General features: G+C 45.4%; 1 protein-coding gene across 2 annotated transcripts in view; it reads left to right on the top strand.

Moving 5' to 3' along the window:
• Positions 1–25,337, top strand: part of BICD2 (BICD cargo adaptor 2) — a 58,085-nt gene that overhangs the window by 9,739 nt on the left and 23,009 nt on the right. For both annotated transcript variants that reach the window (XM_055427472.2, XM_055427471.2), the window contains exon 2: positions 24,852–25,064. In XM_055427472.2, the coding sequence (XP_055283447.2) occupies positions 24,852–25,064 (213 nt within the window). The remainder of the gene's footprint in view (positions 1–24,851; positions 25,065–25,337) is intronic.

Here is a 25,337-nt window from a genome sequence, read left to right as displayed (position 1 = left end):
GCTGCCCACTCTGAGCCTCAGGTTCTCACCTGTTTACATGAGCAGTCAGCAGCCTCGGCTCCTCAGGGTGTGTCAGTCCTTAGTGGCGTTGGCCCTCAGGGTATCCGAGATTTACCCTGCAAGGGTGATTGTGATGGAATGCTGGACATGGGGGACACTTGGCCAAGACCTTTCACCTTACCTTGCTGCTGCTACTAACAGGCCCGTCTACCTTCCAGGGCAGATGTGAGCATCGAATCATCGTTACAGCTATGCCCACGGTTCCATAGGCTCCATTCTCGTCCCCAGAGCTGCAGACCTCTGGATTCTTGGTGGGAACATGACTTGAGTTACAGGGTCTCTGGCTACTTGCTGACTCTGAGCCTTGTTGGATGTCCCTTCCTAAATGGCGCTAATAACATGAAGATGTGTTGAGATTAGAGATGAGGTAAGAAACCCCAGTTAACTGTCCTGGTGTTTCCAGCCCAGTATAGTCCTGGCTGTGCTGCCCGCTGAGTATCTTCTTAGGCTTGGGACAGATGGCAGCTGGACAGCTCCCCCCAGCTGCAGGCCATTCAATAGAGGTTTGTATCTGGCAGCCAGCTGCCGTGGAAGACAAGAGCTTGTCCCTGGACCCAGGATTGGCAGATGAACCAGGGTCTATAGGGATTGCCACCAACTACAGGGCTCAGCTGGCCAGAAGCCTGTCTGCTGACATTGGGGCAATTAGGGTATAATCTTCTCTAAATGACACCCAATTCTGGCTAAATCCCTCCTGCCCAGGAGTGGATTCTCAGTTTTCTAAAAGCAGCTTAGTGTTTGGACACTGCCCAGGGCAGCTGGGGTTTGTGGTTGGTGATGGGATGGATGTGGGCCGGTGGGACGGACGTGGGGAGTGGGGGTGTTCCTTGTGTGGGCACCAGTCCTTGAGTCCAGTTCTTCTGATTCCTACAGCCAGTGTGCAGATGCTCTTATGAGAAACTGAGACCAGAAGTCACACAGTGGGAAGGGCAGGCCAGTGGGGAACAGCTGTCACACATGTGCCCCTCCTAGGGCTTTGGAAGGGATCTAGGACAAGGGTGGCCCTTGGCATGCTGATCTGATGGATGAGAATTGTCTGCCGGACAGGGTGTATACAGGTGTGCTTGTAGCATCTGTTCCACTGCAGTTCTCAGGTGGAGCCCCCATCTCCAGGAGGCCCTCACTCTCTCCTGCAGGGGGATTTGTGCAGCCTTCCCAGGCGCCTCCCTGCCTTCCTGCAAAGATGAGGCTGTTGGGCCAATTTGGAACCCAGCTCCACCCTCACGCCACCCCTTCTCCAGCACATCTTGCCTTTCCCAGGACACCCCAGCTCTGGGAACTACTTTGCTGCAAAGAAGTAAAGTGGTTTTTGGAGTGAGAAGCCCTGTGGTGCCACTTGGGGGAATCATCTGACTTAGCATAACCATGGTTTGCTCACCTGTGAGATGGGAGTGTTAAGTTTATACTTTGCATGGCTTTGTGAAGATCAAGTGAGATTCACACCCACCTCTGTTTCTTTTGGGTGGTAGCCAGGCCTTCCCAGGCTGTCTCCCAAAATGCTTAGGGGCCTGGGGTCATGCCTGCTACCACCTGTCTGTTCAGGAAACCTGTGAGCCAGGGAAGTGGGAGTGGGTCTGGGATAGGTCCTTTGTGGAGTGGAAGGTAAGAGTGGATAGGAAAAGCTGACTAAGGGAGGTGAGCTGAGGTCTCTCATGGAGTACACATGGGGTCCTTTTGTGCAGCTTTGCAGATCTGTGAGGGCCTGTGTAGGGAATGGGTCTGTTTCTGGTTTCTCCGCTGACTTGGTTCCAGTGGAGGCTCATGTGGAGCTGGTGTGGTGTATTGAATTTCTTGCATGCCAGGGTCACCTGGGAACGTTCAGAAATTTCAAAGCATTGGCCACACCCAGAAGGATCAAAACAGTTTCAGGGTGGGACATGGCATCAGAAGTTTTCATACTCTGGAAGGATCCCAGTGGGAAGAGGAGTTTAAGAAACCCGTCGTGTCACTGCAGCTTATGTTAGGGATCTGAACTCTCCCTAGTCACGTGGGTGGACTGTCATTCTGCACTTCTGTGGTCACAGAATTTGATTGCATCTCTCTACCTTGGTGCACAGTCAGGGCCCAGGAATGCCCTTGGCTGTGTTCATGTGCTGGTGGGAAAGCCTGCCTCTTTGCTTCCCATGGCTAGGTAGTGGGCCACCAGCTGCCCTGGGCTGGTCCTGGAAAGTGTGCATAAGCCACAGGCACACTCAGGGAGATGGGTGACTCTCAGAGCGATTCCTGCTGCCAAGTCACTGGGGGTGTATCTCCTGCTGGCTGGGGAGGGGAGATAGAGAGGAGATGCCTGCAAGGCCCATTTCCCAGCTTCCACAAGCACCAAGCCTCACCCAGCATCTCTACTGCCTGTCCATTCACTGGACCTACTGTCCCTGTCCACCCACGCTGATGTGGGCTTGTCACCCCTTTGCAGTGTCCCCACATCCTCCCTATTCTCCAGTCAGTTCACGTATATGTACTGAGCACCAGTCATTTGCCGGGCTTGGGCTTGCCGACTCTAGGCCTGTACCCCGTTGAGGAGGCAGAGACTCAGTAGCCAGGCATGGGATGCCCTGTGTGCACCACTGCTTGCATTCCCACTTGCCACACCCACTTTCCCTGTGTGAGAAGCCACCTTACCCCCACCACACTGGCCTGCACTAATGTATCCAAGGGGTTTGAACCCTGCCTTCCCCCAGCCCAGCTCTCTTCATCTGTGAACTGAAATGACAGAGCACCAGCCCTGGGGTGGCTTTCTGCAGGGAACGTGGAAAGTCCCAGGGTCGCCCCAGCGCTTTGTTTTCCTACCTATTCCCTTCCATCCCCGGGACTGATTGCCCTGAGTTCATGCCCTGCCTCAATCCAGGCTCCCTTGACTGCTGGTGACGCCACGGTCTGAAATATGGCTTGATGAGGACTGAGCAGAGATGTCACAGGACTCTGTCCAGTCTTCCAGAGGGTTCTGTCCTTGTGTGGGATCTTGGGCGTGTGTCCCCTCCACCCATGGTTTCTTTTCCTGGAAGTTGCTCCTCCTGGCCAGTTAGGTCTTATCCACCTGTTGGAATTTGGCTGATTCACTGTGAGATGAAGCTGAGCTTCTCTTCTAGTGGCAGAAGGTATTGTTCAGGTCCACCTCTGACAGATGCTTCTAGAGAAACAAATTTGGCTGCTGTCCAGATGATTCTATCTATAATTAGCTCTCATTTTAAAATTGAGGCATAATTTACTTATTACAAGACACAGTTGTTTGCACTCCTGTGGATGCCTTGCCTGAGGGTCGTCCTCACATACCTTCCAGCTCATGTCATCCAGTGCAGCCCTGCTGGCCTGCTGCTGCAGGTTCTGTTTTAGACTTAATGTTGATGGGCTACGCCCAGGTGGCCTTTTTGTCTGGCTCCTGTGAGCCAGAGGAGGCATCAGAGCTGTGAGTGTTGCTGCTTGCTTTTCTCTCGGAGCAGTAGTGCCTGAGTCACCACACCTCCCCTTAGAGGATGCCAGAGTCCCCTGTTCAAGGCTCCGTGTGGACCTGCATTTTCAGGTTCCTCGGTGATACCCTTGAACAGAACTCATCTCCCTTTGTCTGGGATAGATACGCGCAGATAGCCACCCTGGTCCCCTGGCTAAAAGGCCAGCTCCTCTGCAGCCTCTGCCCCGTCTGCACTTCACCCTAATGCTTGAGGGTAGCCGGGCTCTGCCAGGAGGGAGATAATCTCCATAAGTCGTGTGAAGTAGGAGCGGAACCAGCATAACCAGTCTCAGCCAGATCTGGGAATTAATAAGCACTGCCCCAGTAAGCTGAAACATTTCAGATTCTAGCCCTGAGACCACAGGAATGACTGGCAGGCAGGTGGGCCTGCACCTGGGAAGGGACAGTTCTGGCTCCTGGTGTGATTCTTAGGTGTGGGCCACCGAACAGCAGAGTTGTGGGTCCCATGCCGGTTCTGCCTTCCAACCTGTTACACTTCTTTCCTGCCTTCTGTGGCAGTTCCACCTGGGAAGTCATGTGGAGTTGCTTTTTCCCAGAGTTCAGTTTCTCACCTGGGAAAGAAGATCCCTCCTGTGAGAGAAGCTAATGGACTCATGTTGGTGCAGACTGTGAAGTGCACAGGCCTCATGTTATTGCTTACCCTCCTGGGCCTCTCCCAAATGTTTTGTCTCTTCCCTGGGCCCCCATCAAATCTGGAAAGCAGCACCCGAGAAAATGGGCCTTGGAGCCACTCTGTTTCTGAGTGCTATGTGAGCCTCAGCATCTTTCTCCAGGACATCTGTCCTGGATGTATCCTCATTGATTGCCATCTCTAGCCCTTTTTATGCCCCTCTCTGCCTACCCCATCCCTGGTCCAACCTGTACTTTGTAGCTGTTGTAACTTGTTTCTCTCTAGTTACCAACAAGGATGTGTGCCTGTGTGGGGTGATAGAAAGCATATGGCCCAGAGTGAGCCTGCAGTCCATTGTTTTGGTTCCATTTTCTGACTGGACCTTACATTCTTACATCAGGTTTTTGCTGAAGTAGTTACAGAAAGTTGATCTCTCATTGTGTCTCTGATAACTTCTGTTTCATTTGGAAAGAGTAATTCATCTCCCTGGGTTATATTCAGGTCTGGGGTACATTTGGTTTGGGTGTTGTATGGGGCTTCCCAGGTGGCACAGTTGATAGGAATCCGCCTGCCAGTGCAGGTACGGTGGGTTCGATCCATGCGTCAGGAAGATCCCCTGGAGGAGGAAATGGAAACCCACTGCAATATTCTTGCCTGGAAGATCCATGGACAGAGGAGCCTGGCAGGCTACAGTCCAGGGGTCACAAAGAGTCAGATACAACTGAGCAACTGAGCACCAGTTGTTAATCTTATAACTGTAATCACTTGCAGTAAAACACAGAAACACAGACTTTTAAGTGCGTGTACACACCATCCCTGCACACATTTGCACCCTGCTTCCAGTAATTTCTCATCACCAAGAGTGGTGGTAGCTAAGGTACTGAGCGTCTCACCTCTAGCATTGTACATTTAGGTAACATTTCAGATACTGCTTCCTTTTCAATGGTTTGATTCTGTTGGGTTGGCCAGAAGATTCATTTGTGTTTTCCCATAAGATGTTAAGGAACTGGTGGAACCTTTTGGCCAACCCAATAAACTCTGTTTATCATAGTTTTGATAATGTTCATACAGTACTCTTTTAAAATTAAAGTTAGTTTTATTCAAGTACAGAAACTACACAGATCATATTTATACAGCTTGATGTCCCCATGCAGCTCCACAGATGGAGCAAGGAGCATGTTGTCAGCATCCCAGGGACTGTTCTCTGATGCTTGTCCAGAGGTAATTGTTCAGACTCTGCCCCATAAATTGATCATGCCCATTTTCAACTTACCGTAGGCAGTCCCACAGACTTTGCGTTTTGTGTGTTCACTCTGAGTTTTGTATCTAGAGACACAGATTTGCAGATTGATCGCACTCATTGCTGGTAGGGTTGCATGTGGACACCGGGCTTGCTTCCCCACGTTTGGGCTGTTAGATTCTGAGCCTCCGCACATGCATGTAGGTAGCACCCAGGGTGGGCACTGGTGTTGTCCACGTTAAATTCCAGCCTTTCTGGTCCATGTGTCCTAGTTGCCAACCTGGTGCTAGCTTTCATTTACCAGTGGACCCCCCCCTGTGTTGACCCTCTTTTTGTGAGGAGCCTATTCAGGATCTTTACCAGTTTTTCTGTGGGGTGTCTACTTTTTTCTTCCTGATGTGTCAGAGTTCGTGATGTAGTTTGGATGTGGATCTTCCTGCCCTCCAGCAATAGGTCTACCACTGGTGTAATAGAAGGAGCTGGCTTGAGAGGGTAGGGATGGCCCAGAGTTACAGCTGTGCCTCTACCCAGGATAGATGAGGCCTTGACATGGCTTTGGCCTCTTGGACTCAGTTTCTTTCTTCATCGGCTGGGAACCAGAATTCTCCTGAGAACTTTAAGCCAGGCAATAAGTGAAATAATTGATATAAGGAGAATTTTAAGAGTGGTAGCTATTGTTGCTAATACTAAATTATTTTAAATAGTAGGAGACCCTATACCTACTCTGATGGCTAAAATCGAAAGACCAGTGATAACAAGTATTGACAAGGATGTGGCGAAATCAAAACCCACACTTGAATGGAAAATGGTATGCTGCTTTGGCAAATCATTTGGCAGTTTCTCAAAGTGTCAAACATAAAGTTATCATCAGTTCAGTTCAGTCGCTCAGTCATGTCCGACTCTTTGCAACCCCATGAATCGCAGCACGCCAGGCCTCCCTGTCCATCACCAACTCCCGGAGTTCACTCAAACTCATGTCCATCGAGTCGGTGATGCCATCCAGTCATCTCATATATATGTACCATTGGTTCACTCCTACATACATACCCAGGGAGTTGAAAATATGTGTCCATACAACTTGTACATACGTGTTCATAGTAGTAGTATTCATGACAACCCAAAAGGGGGAACAGCCCAAATGTCCATCAGCTGATGAATGGATAAACACATGTGGTCCATGCATACAATGGGATAGTATTTGGCAATAAAAAGAAGTGAAGTGCTGGTACACACTATAACATGGATGAACCTTGGAAGCATTATGATCAGTGAGAGAAGCAAGTCACAGAAGATAACATAGTGTATGGTTCCCTTTATATGAAATATCCTGAATAGACAAAGCCACAGAGATAGAAAGTATACTGGTAGTTTTTAGGGTCTGGAGAAAGGGAGCTGGGGAATGAATACTAATGTGGAATGAAAGTGTGGGTTATGAAAATGTGAAATTAGATGATGATAATGGATACTCAATCTTGTGAATCTATTAAAAACTACTGAATGGAATTGTACATGTTAAATGGGTGAATGTTACAGCATGTGAATTATAAAGTTTTTTCTAGTGGAAGCAAAGGGGAGAATCTCTTTACTTGCTAAATCATCTGGATAAACTGCACTGTTGCTCTCACATAATCCCAGAAGATTTGGGACAGGCTCCTTTAGCTTGATAGCTGTGCGGTCCCTAACATGTGAGCTACAAGTGACAGCTCAGGCACCTTACCCTCCTCCTTGGGTTCAGCGCTTTTCATTAGCTTGTTTATCATTTTCTTTGAATAAGTATTGGGTTTCTGGTTAAATTAGTATTCAAGGTTAAAGTCTTTATGTTGTTGCAGTATTGCTCTGTTTTGTGTTTTTTGGCCACAAGGCATGTTAGGATCTTAGCTCCCTGACCAGGGATCAAACCTGCACCTCCTGCATTGAAAGGCGATGTCCTAACCACTGGACCGCCAGGTAAGTCCCCTGGATAAAATCATCACCTACAGACAATATGGAATTAATCAGGGAAAGGCTACCCACTCCAGCTACCCAGTATTCTGGCCTAGAGAATTCCATGGACTGTAGTCCATGGGGTTGCAAAGAGTCAGACATGACTGAGCGACTTTCACTTTCTCTTTCTTCCAGTCTCTGAAGTGTGGTAAGAAGTTAAGGTTATCTTGCCTTGTCCTTTTATGTGGAGTGACTCCAGTGCTTATCCATTTTTTATTAATGCATTCTGTTCTTTGTTAGATTGGCTCTCATTTTAAATCTGTTTAGGTAGATTTACTGTAGCTGCTCTTTCTATGAAATTAAGAAAGAAAGTTACACAACCATTTTTTTAAGACTCATGTTGAGGAGCAGGTTGAAAGCATCATAGTGCAAATGACATTCTTACATCCTTTCTTAACATTAGTTTGCAGCAGGAATGTTGATAGTTCACTTTCTGACATACTGTGTGGTTTACTTACTATACAGTTCAGTTCAGTTCAGTCGCTCAGTCGTGACCGACTCTTTGCGACCCCATGGATCACAGCACGCCAGGCCTCCCTATCCATCACCAACTCCCGGAGTTCACTCACACTCATGTCCATCGAGTCGGTGATACCATCCAGCCATCTCATTCTCTCTTGTCCCCTTCTCTTCCTGCCCCCAATCCTTCCCAGCATCAGATTTTTTTCCAGTGAGTCAACTTGTCGCATGAGGGGGCCAAAGTATTGGAGTTTCAGCTTTAGCATCAGTCTTTCCAATGAACACCCAGGATCGATCTCCTTCAGAATGGACTGATTGGATCTCCTTGCAGTCCAAGGGACTCTCAAGAGACTTCTCCAGCACCACAGTTCAAAAGCATCAATTCTTCGGTGATCAGCTTTCTTCACAGTCCAACTCACATCCATACATGACCACTGGAAAAACCATAGCCTTGACTAGACGGACCTTGGTTGGCAAAGTAATGTCTCTGCTCTTTAATACTATCTAGGTTGGTCATAACTTTCCTTCCAAGAAGCAAGCGTCTTTTAATTTCATGGCTGCAATCAGCATCCACAGTGATTTTGGAGCCCCAAAAAAAGAAAGTCTGACACTGTTTCCACTGTTTCCCCATCTATTTCCCATGAAGTGATGGGACCAGATGCCATGATCTTTGTTTTCTGAATGTTGAGCTTCAAGCCAACCTTTTCACTCTCCTCTTTCACTTTCATCAAGAGGCTTTTGAGTTCCTCTTCACTTTCTGCCATAAGGGTGGTGTCATCTGCATATCTGAGGTTATTGATATTTCTCCCGGCAATCTTGATTCCAGCTTGTGCTTCTTCCAGCCCAGCCTTCCTCATGATGTCCTCTTCATATAAGTTAAATAAGCAGGGTGACAATATACAACCTTGACGTACTCCTTTTCCTATTTGGAACCAGTCTGTTGTTCCATGTCCAGTTCTAACTATAGCTTTCTGACCTGCATACAGGTATCTCAAGAGGCAGGTCAGGTGGTCTGGTATTCCCATCTCTTTCAGAATGTTCCACAGTTTATTGTGATCCACACAGTCAACGGCTTTGGCATAGTCAATGAAGCAGAAATAGATATTTTTCTGGAACTCTCTTGCTTTCTCCATGATTCAGCGGATGTTGGCAATTTGATCTCTGGTACCTCTGCCTTTTCTAAAACCTGCTTGAACATCTGGGAGTTCACGGTTCACATATTGCTGAAGCCTGGCTTGGAGAATTTTGAGCATGACTTGACTAGCGTGTGAGATGAGTGCAATTGTGCGGTAGTTTGAGCATTCTTTGGCATTGCCTTTCTTTGGGATTGGGATGAAGACTGACCTTTTCCAGTCCTGTGGCCACTGCTGAGTTTTCCAAATGTGCTGGCGTATTGAGTACAGCACTTTCACAGCATCATCTTCGAGGATTTGAAATAGCTCAGATTGATTATATTCTTTGCAGCCAAAGATGGAGAAGTTCTGTACAGTTAGCAAAAACAAGACCAGGAGCTGACTGTGGCTTGGATCATGAACTCCTTATTGCCAAATTCAGACTTAAATTGAAGAAAGTAGGGAAAACCACTAGACCATTCAGATATGATCTAAATCATATCCCTTATGACTATACAGTGGAAGTGAGAAATAGATTTAAGGGACTAGATCTGATAGATAGAGTGCCTGATGAACTATGGACAGAGGTTCGTGACATTGTACAGGGGACAGGGACCAAGACCATCCCCATGGAAAAGAAATGCAAAAAAGCAAGATGGCTGTCTGAGGAGGCCTTACAGATAGCTGTGAAGAGAAGAGAAACCAAAAGCAAAGGAGAAAAGGAAAGATACAAGCATCTGAATGCAGAGTTCCAAAGAATAGCAAGGAGAGATAAGAAAACCTTCCTCAGCGATCAATGCAAAGAAATAGAGGAAAACAACAGAGTAGGAAAGACAACATATCTCTTCAAGATTAGAGATACCAAGGGAACATTTCATGCAAAGATGGGCTCGATAAAGGACAGAAATGGTGTGGACCTAACAGAAGTAGAAAATATTAAGAAGAGGTGGCAAGAACACACAGAAGAACTGTACAAAAAAGAACTTCATGACCAAGATGATCACAATGGCGTGATCACTCACCTAGAGCCAGACATCTTGGAATGTGAAGTCAAGTGGGCCTTAGAAAGCATCACTTAGTATACAGGTAGATGCCAAATCAATATTTTTAAGTTGAATTAAGTTAGTGCGTTCGGTTTTGTGTTCCTGGGGCAAGTGAATGATTTTCCAGGTGAACTCTTGACTTCTCTTTGCTGAGATCTCACCCAGGTTTCTGCATGCATAGTCAGCTCAGGTGACCTGGAACACTCCCCCACCCCCGGCTTTTGAAGGAAGAATTTTTGTGGAGCTCCCTTATGAGTTACAGGGTGTCTGTTGAGCCACCCTTCCCTCCCCACATCCTGTCTTGTGCCCTGAGTGGACAGAGAAGTTCTGGCTTCCAGCCCTGCCACAGTGCAAAGTCCCAGGGATGGGGCAGCTGGTGGGGGTGGGGGAAGTTGTGGTGATGGTGGTAACGGACTGGCTTGCAGCTCAGTGATTTAGGGGCTTGTGCTTTTGCATATGAATATAATCATCATCAGGTTGAGAAAATACACTAACTTAGTGGCTTTTTTTCTTTTGTTTGGGGTTTTAGTTATGTTACTTCCTCTTTATGAGATTTTGCCTCATCTCTTTGTTCAGTTTCTGTTTTTATCATTAATATGTATTTATAGTATAATCCCTCCCCCAGCACAGTAATGCTTTGGCAGTGATCCCCAAGTTCTGATATGAAATGTTTCTATTTTTTGTTTACTTGGTTTCCTGTTGTTTTGCATACCCTCTCTGATACAGACATTAGTTAAGAGATCATATTCCATGTGTTTGGGTGTGTACTGATATATATATTTTTCTTAATACGTGTATTTTATTGAAGTATATTTGACTTACAGTGTTTCAGATGCACTGCAAGGTGATTCAGTTATACATATACTCCTATATTATTTTGAAATTATTTTCTATTATAGATTATTACAAGATATTGACCATTAGTTCCCTGTGCTATACAGTAAAGCTTTCTTGCTTGTTGGCATATCTATTTTTTAAAAATTAGGATTCTAGCATTCTATTCGGAGAAGGCAATGGCACCCCACTCCAGTACTCTTGCTGGAAAATCCCATGGATGGAGGAGCCTGGTAGGCTGCAGTCCATGGGGTAAGAGTCGGACATGACTGAGCGACTTCACTTTCACTCACTGGAGAAGGAAATGGCAACCCACTCCAGTGTTCTTGCCTGCAGGATCCCAGGGACGGGGGAGCCTGGTGGGCTGCCATCTGTGGGGTTGCACAGAGTCGGACACGACTGAATCGACGCAGCAGCATTCTATTCATACTAAGTTAGACAAGTAGAATCAAAATGTCATGTGTTTTTTATTTGGACAAAAATTCATAAGTTTTCTATAATACATAAACATATTACTTATATATATGTTTACAAGAGTTTTTCTACTACACATGATAAAGGCTTGAGATAGAACATTAAAAAAAAAGAAGAGATGGAGAAATTGGAAAATATAAGCTAAATGAAATGGGAGCACTGAATATGAAATAGGAAAAGTGAAACAAACTAGATAAAAGTAAAAGAACCTAATATAGTCGAGTTGTTTTTAAGCATGGCTGCTCACTAGAAACATATCTGGTACTCTGGAGGAAAAAAAGCAATATGTGGGCATTTGTATTTTCCAGAAATTTTCAAGATAATTCTGATATGCATCTGGATTTTAAAAAGTGTTTACAGGTTTTTCTATTAAGTCATAGTTTTGGTAATATAGAGTTCTGTTTTTTTCTGTTGACCAGTCATGATTCAATGGTGTTAAGTAATCGTTACATAATCACAGTAGTAAAAGATGTTTATCAGTTTTCACAATCAATCACCAGACAAAAAATAAAAGATAATTACAATTGCAAGCCATAATGGGAGCATGATTAACCTAACAATATGACATAATTACATACAATTTTGGGGGGGGTCAAGCAGAGTGATGTGGTAACTGGAGCACATGCATTTTTCATCTGTTTTCATCTGCCCAACCAGTCTGTTTTTTTTGGTTGGTGCTGTAAAATCTTTATCTCATGATAATATCTTTGAGCTTATTATCTATATGCAATTCACAGACTTGAGTCCCATTTTGGGGTTGATGAGTGAGGCCAGTGTGGTTTCTTGGGGCTGACAGCCTCACAGAGGGAGCCGACCATAGGGTGATGCCTACATGTGGCCCCATCTTGCAGGTCTCCCCATTGTGTCTTCTTTTTAGTCCTCAGAGTTGCCAGATGCCCTTTTAACTCAAGCAAGGGCTTAAGCCCTGTGGTTTGTATATGCTAGTTTTGGGGTAGAGAGGAAGCCATCAGCAGTAGATATCTGTTGAATATCGTCTACGACAGCCTGCATTGAACTTGAGTTATTGGTTCCTCTTCCCTACCTAGCTCCCTGAATAAGGTTTGGGAGAGAGGCCAGTTCCCAAGGCTGCTCTTTCCTTCCTCAGATCAGCAGACAATTACAGCTTTCAGCTGATTAGTGAGTGCTCTGTGGCTGAGGTGGGGCTGAGCCTGGGCTGGCAGGTTCAGCAGGCCCAAGTGTGCCAACAGATGGTGACCATGTGGAGTGATGACTGGAGGGACTCCTCCCTCGCTGAGCACCTGCTGCTGGTGGCCCAGCTCTGCCCCCGGCTGGCACTCTGCCCCTCGGGGTACTCAGCACATACTCGCTCTGAGGAGCTGCTTCCCAGGGTGAGGTTCTGGTAGGGACACCACTCTGAGCCAGAAAAGAAGTGAGGGATGTTTTCGGGGCCCCTGATTCTGGTTGGGGGATAGAGAGGATGTTGTGCTGACAATCACTGGATACAGTAACCAAGACCATTGGTGAGCTGAGGGTAGGAGGTGATTCTGTCCATTCATGTGGTTCCTAAGGATGTCAGGGTTTGTAGTCCTAGCTGGGACAGAATTGGGTCCTCAGGGCCTGACAGTGTGGGCTCTCCTGGTACCAGCGGCACCCTCCCAAGGCCAGATACTCAGGAGGCATGCTCTTGAAAGGTCCTTGTGAAACTGCTGGTGGCACAGGAAGACGTGGGGTGGGCATAATTGATGGTCCCCAGTCCTTGATCCCAGGAAAAGGATTAGGCAGGAAGCCCAGCAGAGGGGCCAGGATGGGCAGCTGATAGGAGTCAGGAATTTCCGGGATGCCCCCACCCTTTTGTAGGGTGGTAGCCCTTCAGGAAGCTGTGGGAACTGCTATGGGAGGGTGGGGCTGGATCAGCCCAGGAATTCCAACCACAAGGAAGTTGAGAATCCCAAACCCCAGCTTCATTGTGAAAACTGCTTCCTGGAAGCACACCTAACATCCTGGAAATGCTCAGTCTGGTTCTCCTGGCTTGACGTGTGAGGCATCTGCTACATCAGATTGTTACCTGAAAAACTGGTAACTCTTGGTGGATGTTGGGCCAAAAGACAAGGCCAAGCCAAAGAATGGGAAAGGAAGGATTTATCACTCCCAGTAAGTTAAGTAGAACACCATAGATCTTTCCCAAAGCAGTGTTGTGGGACCTATGCCCTTAGCCAGGCAGGTTAGGGAGAGGCAGATGGAACCTTTTGCCTGGAAAGTCCATGAACTACCTGTAGGCACCAGACTCTCAGTCCGCGTTAGTTTCTGACCCTAGTGTAGGCCATGAAGGCTGCTAGCTGTGTGGACCTCACACCCATGGACTCAAGGCAGAGGCCCCAGCATCGTGCTAGCCTGCTTTAGCTTTCCCATTTAACTCTGTTCCAAGACAGCTTTAGGAGCAGAACGAGACTTGGACCAGACATGGGCCACAGGGCTACATTGTGCTAACCTCCATTCTTCTCATCAGGTGGTCAGAGGAAGCCTGTTATCTGTAATTGTTATCTCTGCTTCTTTGTCCTGCTTCTGTCTCTGAATCTTGGCCTTGTCGGGGTAGTGGGGGCCTGAGTATCTGGTGGAGACTTGGACCTGGTCCTGGATAGCATAGCATGGGGCCAGGGGTGGTTGGGCATCTCAGCATGTTGACACTAGTCAGAAGTGCTGGCTCTGGAGGTGTTGGTTCCTCTTGAGGCAGGAGGGGGGCTACCTGTCCATTGGTGTGTCCCAGCCCTTAGTTGGCCCTTAGATGGCTTGTTGCTTGAATGTCCTCATGGACACCACCCTCATAAATGGTCCCCTGGTTGTCTCGCTCCCAGCACGCCCTTAGTTGAAACTGCAGCTCAGGGGCCCTGCACCTGTTCTATCCCCTCTGAGTCCTGCTCTTTGGGTGCCTATGTTCTGAACTGTGCCACCCTCAACATGCTGAGGTGGGTAGCTGCACTGGGCAGCAAGACAGGTTGGCCCAGAGCCAGAACGGTGTGACAGGAACTCATCCTGTCTTGTCTCTGAGGTCTCCTGCAGTGAGACTTCAGGCCTGAGCATATGGGAGGGTCAGAGTGACCCAGGTCTCATTTACCAAAGTGTGCAGGTGCCCAGATCTCTGAGCTCTCACTGCTGTTCCCACTCCACAGAAACTAGGTGGTATGCCAGGTCACTTGGGGAAGCCCCCAGACCCAACTCCCATCTCCACCCAGCTCCTCTGCTCCCCACTCGGGTCTTCCTGCCCAGGCTGTGCCCATGGTCTCTGAGTCTCCCAGCTGCCCCCTTCTCAGAAAGCGGCTCTTGATGCTTGCTGGAGAGCCTGGGACCTCCTGCCTGGCATGTGCTCACACTACTTGCTGAGCTGTGACCTCTCTTCCCACCAGGTTTGGCTTTGAAATCTCCCCCTGGAGGCCTGCAACTTCCCTTCCTGGCCTGGAGCTTGCCCTGGGCACCCTCCCCATTTGGCACATGTAGCCTCCTCCACTATGGCTGCTTCTGGTTCCGTGTCCACGTGAGTGCGGATGTACTTGAAGCAAGGCCAGGCATGACCTCACATCCGTATTCACTGGACCTGGGAAGATACACAGCAGTGGGCAGGGTGTGGTCTGCAATCCTGTGTCGAAACAGCGTTACTCTGCTTACAGCTGGCGCAGCCCTGTGGGGACATCACAAAAGCACTGCCACTGCCACCTCAGAGCCCATACAGGCACCCTGTGATCCAGGAGGTCAGTGGTCAGGGAATACCGTGGGCAGGCCTGGGGTGGAGACCAAAGCTGGGTCCCCAAGCTGCCTGGGAACTTCTGAGGCCCTCCGGAAAGCACCGGCCTGGGAGGTGTACAGGGAGGCAAAGAAGGCACATCCACAGCTGGACACTGCAGTCAGATGGTACATTTAGCTGCTCTGAGGACTTGTGGCTTGGGGGGCAGGTTTTGAGATAAACTCAGGCCACACAGGATGTTGCGAGGTGGGAGTAAGGATGCTTTGGTCAGAAGAAAGACAGGTGGGCTGAGTGAACAGGCGCATAGATTGTCTCCACTTCTCCAACCCTCAACTTCCTGGCCTGTGAGCTGGGACAGTGAACACAAGGGTGAGGTCTCCAGGTTGAATGCTTCAAAAACATCTGAGTTGTTTTCTTAGCTTTATTGAAGTATAAGTGAAATACAATAAATTGAATATATTTAAAGTATTCAAGTTTTCCCTGGTGGCTCAATGGTAAAGAATTTGCCTGCTAATGCAGGAGACACAGGTTCAGCCCCTGGTCCAGGAAGATCTGACATACCACAGAGCAGCTAAGCCTGTGTGTCACAGCTCTTGAATCTGTGCTCTAGTCAGGTTTTCATATGGGTGCATGCTCATGAAGTAGACAGTGTAATTGAAATAATGACGGTGTTCGTCATCCCCACGTTTCCTCATCCCTATTTGTAATTTCTTTCCTCCTCATCTGCAGGCAACAATGATATATACATTTGTTTGCATTTTCTAGTTTTACGTAGATAGAATCATACAACACATACTGTATTTTTAGTCTGAGATGTGTCTGTGTTAATGTGCATATCAATAGCTGCCCCTTTTGGTTGTGGAGTAGTATTCCATTGTGTGGCTTTACCACATTTTTTAAAAAAAATCCACTTCCCTATTGATGGTCATTGGGCTGTTTTGAGTTTGTTTTGCTTTGGTTGTTACAGATATATTGATTCCTATATGTATCTATACAAAGATACATACTTGCATTTCTCTTGGATAAATACCTAAGAATGGATGGCTGTGTCATATGTCAGATATATGCTTAACTTTTTAAGAATCTGATTCTTTGCCAGAATGGTTGTACCATTTACATTCCCCATCAGCAGTGTAGGAGAATTCTAATTGCTTCCCACTCATGCCAACCTTGGTAGGTAGGATCAGACATTTTAATCTTCAGTGTTCTGGTATATATGTAGTGGTTAACTCATTTAGTTATCATTTACATTTCCCTTGAGATCAGTCCTGGGTGTTCATTGGAAGGACTGATGTTGAAGCTGAAACTGCAGTACTTTGGCCACCTGATGCGAAGAGCTGACTCATTTGTAAAGACCCTGATCCTGGGAAAGATTGAAGGCAGGAGGAGAAGGGGACAGAGGATGAGATGGTTGGATGGCATCACTGACTCAGTGGACATGAGTTTGGGTGAACTCTGGGAGTTGGTGATGGACAGGGAGGCCTGGTGAGCTGCAGTTCATGGGGTTGCAAAGAATCGGACCCGACTGAGCGACTGAACTGAGTTGAACTGTCACTTAATATGTTCAGCACCTTTTCATGTGATTCTTTCTCATACGTGTATCTTCTCAGGTGATGTATTTGTTCAGTTCTTCTGCCCATTTTTTAAAATTGTCATTGGAGTATAGTTGTTTGCCCATTTTCTTTTGGAAAGAAAAATCAGTTACATTTTTAAGCATCAGAGTTTATTGTACAGTTTATTAAGTACTTCTGTCACAAGTGGCTTAAATAAATGTGGTTAATATTTGGGATGTAAAATTTTTTAATGAGTAGAGGAATATAGGACTATCTCCCTGTCAGGAAATTTGTGACCCGCTCATTTATCAGCAGCCCCTGAACATGGTGTTCTTCTGTCATGTTAAGACAAGAAGAGGCATAAACTTTCTGTTGCCCAATTTTAATTGGATTATTTTTCTTACTGCAATGCAGGAGACCTGGGTTCGATCCCTGGGTTGGGAAGATCCCCTGGAGAAGGGAACGGCTGGCTACCCACTCCAGTATTCTGGCCTGGAGAATTTCATGGATGGTATAGTCCATGGGGTCACAAAGAGTCGGACACGACTGAGTGACTTTCAGTTTCTTACTGAGCTTATATTCTGGAAATAAGTCCTTTATAAAAGACGTGTGATTTGCAAACACTTTTTCCCAGTCTATCATGCCATTCTCATACCTTGTCTAACAGCATAAGCTTATAGTTTTGGAGTCCAGATTACTAGTTTTTCCTTCTGTAGGTCATGTCCAAAGTCACAAACATTTTCTTTTGTTTTCCCCTGGAAATCTTATACTTTCAATGTTTAAACCTATGATCTGTTTTAAATTAATTTTCATATATGCTGTAAGGTATGGGTGGTAGTTCATTTTTTTAATATAAGGATATTCATTTATTTCAGCACCATGTATTAAAAGATTATCCCTTCTCCACCAAATTGCCTTTTTACCTTTGTCAAGACAGTTGGCCATACATAAGATTCTATTTCTGGATTCTCTATTCTGTTCAGTACCTCTGTTTGTCTTTATGCTGGTAGTATGCCCGGTATTTTGGTCATCTGCTGTGAACCGCCGACTCATTGGAAAAGTCCCTGATGCTGGGAAAGATTGAGGGCAGAAGGAGAAGAGGGCATTAGAGGATGAGATGGAAGGACGGCATCACCAGTACACTGGACATGAATTTGGGCAAACTTCAGGAGATGTTGACGGACAGGGAGGTCTGGCATGCTGCAGTCCATGAGGTCACAAAGAGTTGGACATGACTGGGCAACTGAACAACAGCAATATTCTCTTAATTACTATAGCTTTATAATATTGAAATCAGTTAGTTAGTCCTCCTACTTTGTTTTTCTTTTTCAAAGTGATTCTGATTGTTCTAGGTCCCTTAGCTTTCCATACAAATTTTAGAATGAGATGGTCAGTTTCCACCAAAAAGAGAAATGCTGGAATTTTGATTGTCTTCATGATGAATTAAAAGATCCATTTGTGGAGAATTGAGATCTTAACAATATTGAGTCTTTTGGCCCATGGATAGATATATCTTTATTTTTAAAATTTTTCTCAGCAGTATTCTGTGGCTTTTAATGTATAGGTCTTGCATATCTTCTGTCAGACTTAAGCATAAACATTTAATACAGATGATGCTATTGTAAGTAGTGTTTAAATTTTTTCATTTTCCAATTGTTTAGTCCTAAACAAATACAGAAATAAAGTTTGATTTTTATATAGTACTCTTGTATCTTGCAGCCTAGCTGAACTCACTTATTAGTTCTAGTGACTTTGTAGATTTCTTTGGATTTTCTGTACAGACTGTTGTGTGGTGTGTAAGTAAAGACAGTTTTACTTCTTCCTTTCCAAGCTAGATGCCTTTGATTTTTCTTGTTTCATTGCACTGTAGGCAACTTAAAAAGTGCAGTGTTGACCAGAAGCAAGGTGACTGTTTTTCATCATTAAATAATGTTCCTGACAGATGTTGAGAAGATGTCATCAGGTTGAGGATGCTCCCTTCTGTTTGCTGAGAGTGCTTACAGGGATGAATGTTGAATTTTGTCAGATTTTCCTGCATCTTTTGAGATGATCCCATAGATTTTTTTTTTGTCTTAATATACTCAAGTACATTGATTTTTTTTCTTCTAATGATTGTCAATCAATATTACATTCTTTGGATAAGCCCCTCTTTATCATAATTCCTTACCCTTTTTATATATTGGTGAATTTTTGTACTGTCTTTGGTTTAACGCTGGTCTCATAAAATTAGGTGGGAAGTTTTCCTTGCTTTTCAGTTTTCTGGATGAATCTGTGTACAGTTGGATTTATGTCTTTCTTAAACATTTGGTAGAATTCACCAGTGAAGCCCAGAATGTTCTCTCTGTGGTTTTAAACTACAAATTCACTTGCCTTAGTAGATTTGGGACTATTTAGGTTATCCATTTCTTCCTGAGTGGGCTTTGGTAATTTTTGTCTTTCAAGGAATTTGTCCATTTCATCTGTCATACTTATTGGCATGAAACTATTCATGATATCCCTTATTCTTCTTAATACCTGTGGTGCTTCCTCCACCTACCCCTACCTCAGTTATTCTGGCTAGAAGTGTATCCATTTGATTAATGTTTTTAAAGAACTTGCTTTTGATTTATTTTATTTTTTTTTCTATTTCATTGATTTCTACTCTGATCATTATTATTTCTGTTTTTTCCTTTGAATTTCATATGCTCCCTGTTTCTTGTTTCTGCTTTTACTTTTTACTGAGGAGAAACATAAAGAGTACAAATCATAAGTGTGAACTTTCACATGCTGAACACACCCACATAATGAGTACCCAGATCGAGAATAGAAACATCTTCAGCTCCAGAAGCCTCTTTCAAGGGCCCTCCCCCAACCCAAGGGATTACCACTGCCTTTTTACCAGCTGAGTTGTATAAATAAATGGAATCATACAGTATATCTCTTGTGTCTGACTTCTTTCACCCAATATTGTATGAGATTCGTCTCTGTTGTTTAAATAACAGTAACTTACTCATTTTCATTTCTGTGTAGTATTTTTGATGTGACTATATCGTAATTTTTCCTTCTGTTGACAGAACTTGGGAACTTTCTGGCCTGAGTCTTTGTAAATAATGCTCCTATAAACATGCATGGTCGTAGAACAGATGTGTGCTCAGTGTTAGTAGGTAATAGTTTTCCTAAGTGGTTGTACCAGTTATGCTCCCGCTACCAAAAGATGCAGAGACATTACTTTGCCAACCAAGGTCCGTCTAGTCAAGGCAATGGTTTTTCCCGTGGTCATGTATGGTTGTGAGAGTTGGACTGTGAAGAAGGCTGATCGCCGAAGAATCGATGCTTTTGAACTGTGGTGTTGGAGAAGACTCTTGAGAGTCCCTTATACTGCAAGGAGATCCAACCAGTCCATTCTAAAGGAGATCAATCCTGGATGTTCATTGGAGGGACTGATGCTAAAGCTGAAACTGCAATACTTTGGCCACCTCATGCGACGAGTTGACTCACTGGAAAAGACTCTGATGCTGGGAAAGGTTGGGGGCGGGAGGAGAAGGGGACGACGGAGAATGAGATGGCTGGATGGCATCACCGACTCTGTGGACATGAGTTTGAGTGTACTCCGGGAGTTGGTGATGGACAGGGAGGCCTGGCGTGCTGTGATTCATGGGGTCGCGGAGAGTCGGACACGACTGAGCGACTGAACTGAACTGAACTGAACTGAACCAAAAGATGAGAGTTCATGAGGGTTTCAGGCAGGGTGTAAACATTGTGTTCTAGACCACCATTGTGCTGTCCAGTGTTTGTTGAGCAGCTGAGTGAGTGAATACACAAGCACACAGCTGAAAAGAGAGGCAGTTCTCACGGGGGTTGACCGAACTCTCATCAGATACCATGTGGGCCCAAGACGAGCCAAATACAAGAAACAGTTCCTTCCTTAAGTAACACACAGCCTGGAAGGAGGGTTTAAAACCATGCTCCAGTGGGGTTTATAGGGTCTATGTTCAGTACAGAACTTGTGTCTGGGAGGTGAGAAACACGGTAGCCCTCAGGCAGGACTTAAAGGCCTTTGTCCCTTGGCCTGTAGAATGCCCAGAGACCATTTGGGCAAAGGCCTGGAGAAGTATTGTCTGGAGAAGACCGTGGCATGGTGAGCTGGGGTGAACATGGGTTTCTTACCAGCTGCGTACATGGGGCCTAAGCCTTATGAGCCTCAATCTTCTTATCTTTTTAAAGGGCTTAGCCTCACAGGGCTTTTTTCTGCACCATGAGCTTTGTGCCCAATACCTGGTGTAATTTTTAAGATGGAAGCTGAGGTTATTGATTAGATTGGTAGTTTTTTTTTTTTTTAAAAACATAGTCATTTAATGCTATAAATATTCACCTAAGTCCTTGCCATAATGGCATCCCACCAATTCTCATACTCATTTCATTTTCATGTAGTAAAAATACTTCGTTTCACTTTTGGTTTCTTCTTTGATGTGTTGGTTAGTTGCCAAACATTTGGGGATTTTCTAGAAATCTTTCCATTATGATTTCTTACTTAATTTCCTGTGGTCAAAACAAATCTTTGTATGGCCTGAATCCTTTAGGGGTGTGTTTCATTTACCCAGAATATGGTCTGTCTGGGTAAATGTTCCATGTGTCCTTGTAAAGAATGTATGTGCTGCTGCTGTTGGGCGGGAGATTCTAGACATGCCAGTTAGGTCAAGTTGGTTAATTGTGCTATTCACGTCTACTGTGTCCTTACTGATGTCCTGTCTACTTGTCCTATGAAATATTGAGAGGAATAATGAGAGTTGGAGTTGAACTCTCCCAACTATAATTTTGGATTTGTCTTATTTTTGTTTGTAATTCTATCAGTTTTTTATTCATATATTTTGAAGCTCTGTTATTAAGTGCATAAATGTTTAGAATTGTATGGTTCTCTTTGTGACTTAGACTCATTATTATGAAATGATCCTCTTTGTCTCTGGTGATATTCTTTGCATTGAAAAATATATAAAAGATATATAAAATACCTACTTTATCTGATATTAATAGAGACATTCCAGCTTTCTTTTGAGGAATGTTAGTGTGCTTTATCTTCTTCCATTCTTTAACTTACAACAATTGTAACAATTTATTAGTATAATTCAATTTACCATACAGTTTGCTCAAAATGTACAATTCATTGGCTTTTAGTATATTCAGAGTTGTGCATCTGTCTCCACAACTAATTTTAGAATATTTTCATTAGCCCCAAAAGATACCCTTTTAACTGTCACGCCCTCCAACCTCCCAACTCCACCCCATGCCGTGGGCAACCGTTCATATGCTTTCTATCTCTATACATTTTCCTGTTTTCGATATTTCATATACATGGAATCATACAATATGTGGCCGTTTGCGACTTGCTCTTTTCACGTAGCAGAATATTTTCAAGGTTCATGTATGTCATTCCATGTGTCAGTAATTCATTTCTTTTTATTACCAAATATTACTCCATTATATGTGTAGACTAGTTTTTTTAATCCCTTCATCAGTTGGTGGCCATTTGGATTTTTTCTACTTCAGTTCAGTTCAGTTGAGTTCAGTCGCTCAGTCGTGTCCGACTCTCCGCGACCCCATGAATCACAGCACGCCAGGCCTCCCTATCCATCACCAACTCCCGGAGTACACTCAAACTCATGTCCACAGAGTCGGTGATGCCATCCAGCCATCTCATTCTCTGTCGTCCCCTTCTCCTCCCGCCCCCAACCTTTCCCAGCATCAGAGTCTTTTCCAGTGAGTCAACTTGTCGCATGAGGTGGCCAAAGTATTGCAGTTTCAGCTTTTGCATCAGTCCCTCCAATGAACATCCAGGATTGATCTCCTCTAGAATGGACTGGTTGGATCTCCTTGCAGTATAAGGGACTCTCAAGAGTCTTCTCCAGCACCACAGTGCAAAAGCATTGATTCTTCGGCGATCAGCCTTCTTCACAGTCCAACTCTCACATCCATACATGGCCACGGGAAAAACCATTGCCTTGACTAGACGGACCTTGGTTGGCAAAGTAATGTCTCTGCTTTTTAATATACTATCAAGGTTGGTCATAACTTTCCTTCCAAGGACTGGCTATTATAAAGATTTGTGTACAAGTTCTTGTGTGAATGTATATTATCATTTTTCTTGAGTCTGTACCTAGGAGTGAAATTGCAGAATCATATGGTGATTCTATGTTTAACTTTCTGAGGCTCTACCAGGCTGTTTTCCACAATACCATTTTATATTCCCACTAGCAGTGGGTTCCAGTTTTTCCATACCTTCACCAGCATTTGTTATTTTCCTTTTAAAAAAATTTTTAATTATACCCATCCTAGTGGGTGTGAGGTGCTATCTTATTGTGATTTTGACTTTCATTTCCATATCTACTGATGGTGAGTGTCTTTTAATGAACTGATTGGCCATTTTTAAAAATCTTTGGAGATGTGTATTCAGGTCTATTGTCCATTTTAAAAATTGATTTGTTTATCTTTTTAATGTTGAGTAGTAGGAGTTCTGGATACTAGACGCTTATCAAATACAGAATTTGAAAATATTTCCTACTGTTGTGTAGGTTGTCTTTTCATGTGATAGTATTCTTTGATACACAAATTTTAGAATTTTGATGAAGTACAGTTTATCTGTTTTTTTCTTATGTTACTTGTGCTTTTGGTGTCACAATGAAGATTTACCCACATTTTCTTTTGAGAGTTGTAGTTTTAGGTCTTCCATTTAGATCTCTCATCCATTTTGAGTTAATTGTTGTATATGGTTTAAGAAAGGGATTCAACTTCATTCTTTTGCATGTGGGTTTCTATCGGTTCTAGCACAGTTTGTTGGAAACCTATTCCTTTTTTTCCTTTTTTTGCCCCAATTACTTGTTTGCCTAGCCGCATCAGGACTTGGTTGAGGCACTAATCCTCAGTCTTTGTTGTGGCATGCAGGGTCTTTAGTCGTGGCACGCGAACTGGTAGTCGGGGCTGCCACCCAGGATGCGGCAGGTCCTGCCTAAACACGGATTTGTGCTTTGGTCTTTCCCTGGACAAGGATGGAGGAAGTAGAGGACTGCAACAGAAATCAGAGAGAGAGCTGAGCTGACTTGATTTAAAAAGGAACCTGTGTCTTCACAGAGCAAGTTGTCAGTGGCCGGGAGCAGATGAACAAGGCCCACTCTTGGGAGGGAGAGCAGCTACCCTGACCTGACCCTACCTACTTTATTTAGATAGAGAATCAAGTCGCTTTCTACATTTTTATTTTTTATATTACAAATAGTCCTGCTCATATACGTATGAGCTTTGCATGTTTTCCCAATTGTTTTCTTAGACTGGATTTCTAGACTTCATATTAAATAATAAATTAATGAAAATGTTTGTATTTCTCTGAAGAAATAAATGCATCATTTTCCTTGCTCTTTAATAGCCCTCTCTCTTTTATTTTCCTTCCATGAGCCAGGAGCCCTGTAAAGAGGCAGGGTCTCCCCCTCAGAGGTCTGCATGGGGTGGCCAGTGAGGAGGGGGTCCCTGGGGAGGATGCACACTAGAGGCCTGTGTGGGTTGTGTCCTGGCTACTATGATGATGCAGGGAGGGAGGGAAAGAGAAGCAGGGGTGCTCACTTGGGGCTGTGACACCTGGATGAACAGGACATGATGGTGTGTCCAAGCTGGCCGGGACCTGGGGCACGGACTTGGGCAGACCAACACCAGTTCTGGTTGTACTTGCTCGTGGGTCCTCCTCCGTGAGCCACTGCAAGATCCTTTGCTCTTAGAGCACAAAGCCTAAGGTCTGGGGATGGTGGGTCCTCTCCTCTCGGGTATTTTTAGCTCTGTGCCCAGGTCCTGGGCAGGTGGGCAGGGTCTCCCAACTAGGACACACATGGGGATCAGTTGGCAGAAGCTTCACTTGTACCGGGCTTGGGCTCTCACCTTCTCAGGCCTCCCCTGGTACAGGTGTCTTCCAGGATGAGTGAATCAGGATCAATCAAGGGAAGGGCACTGCCCTGAGCCTTGGTTTCCATATCTGGAGGAGAACCTCAGACCCACCCTAGTGCTGGGGGCTTCCCTGCTGGGACCCAGGACAGGGGTCTGTTTGCTGATGGGAGCCACACTGGCAGAGATAGTGGCTGGGACCTCCTGTCCCTGCCTTGCCCCAGTTCCTTCAGCTACTCCCACCATCCTATCCCTCCAGGGCTCCTCATTAGCCCCACCCCTAGATTTTCTGTAACCTCACAGCCCTCATGTCGTGCTTCAGTATCTTGCTTCTCCTGTGGGAAAAGTCCCCCTACTATCCCCTGCATGTCTGGTCATAGGATTGCCTCCAGGCTCCCTCTCAAGAGCATCTCATCCTCTACAGGCATTTGGACAGGCCCACACGAACCATAAGAAGGTGGCTGCAGATGGCGAGAGCCGAGAGGAGAGTCTGATCCAGGAGTCAGCTTCCAAGGAGCAGTACTATGTACGCAAGGTGCTAGAGCTGCAGACGGAGCTGAAGCAACTGCGCAACGTGCTTGCCAACACGCAGTCAGAGAATGAGCGTCTGGCCTCGGTGGCTCAGGAGCTGAAGGAGGTAACCAGTGAAACTGGGGCACGTGGCTTGACTGTAGGTGGGTGACGGGAAAACAAGTAAGTGCTCCCTGGGGGGGTCAGGGCCACCCATAGATTGCTTTACCCCAACTTCATGTGGTCCATGGTGGTCCAGAAAGGTCTGGGGATGGCAGGGTCCCATCTCTGCACTTGGGGTGATGTGAATCCTGGGTTCCTCATGTGAGCAGTGTAATTATAGTGTCCACCTGCCAGCTTGGGACAAGAGAGTCAGAGGGAGGCCACCACAAACAGCTCC

The sequence above is a fragment of the Moschus berezovskii genome, chromosome 7, assembly GCF_049115385.1.
Source record: "Moschus berezovskii isolate FMDL1 chromosome 7, NW_MosBer_1.0, whole genome shotgun sequence".
NCBI lineage: Eukaryota > Metazoa > Chordata > Mammalia > Artiodactyla > Moschidae > Moschus > Moschus berezovskii.
Note: the sequence above shows the minus strand (reverse complement) of the source record. Positions and strands in the feature narration are given on the sequence as shown.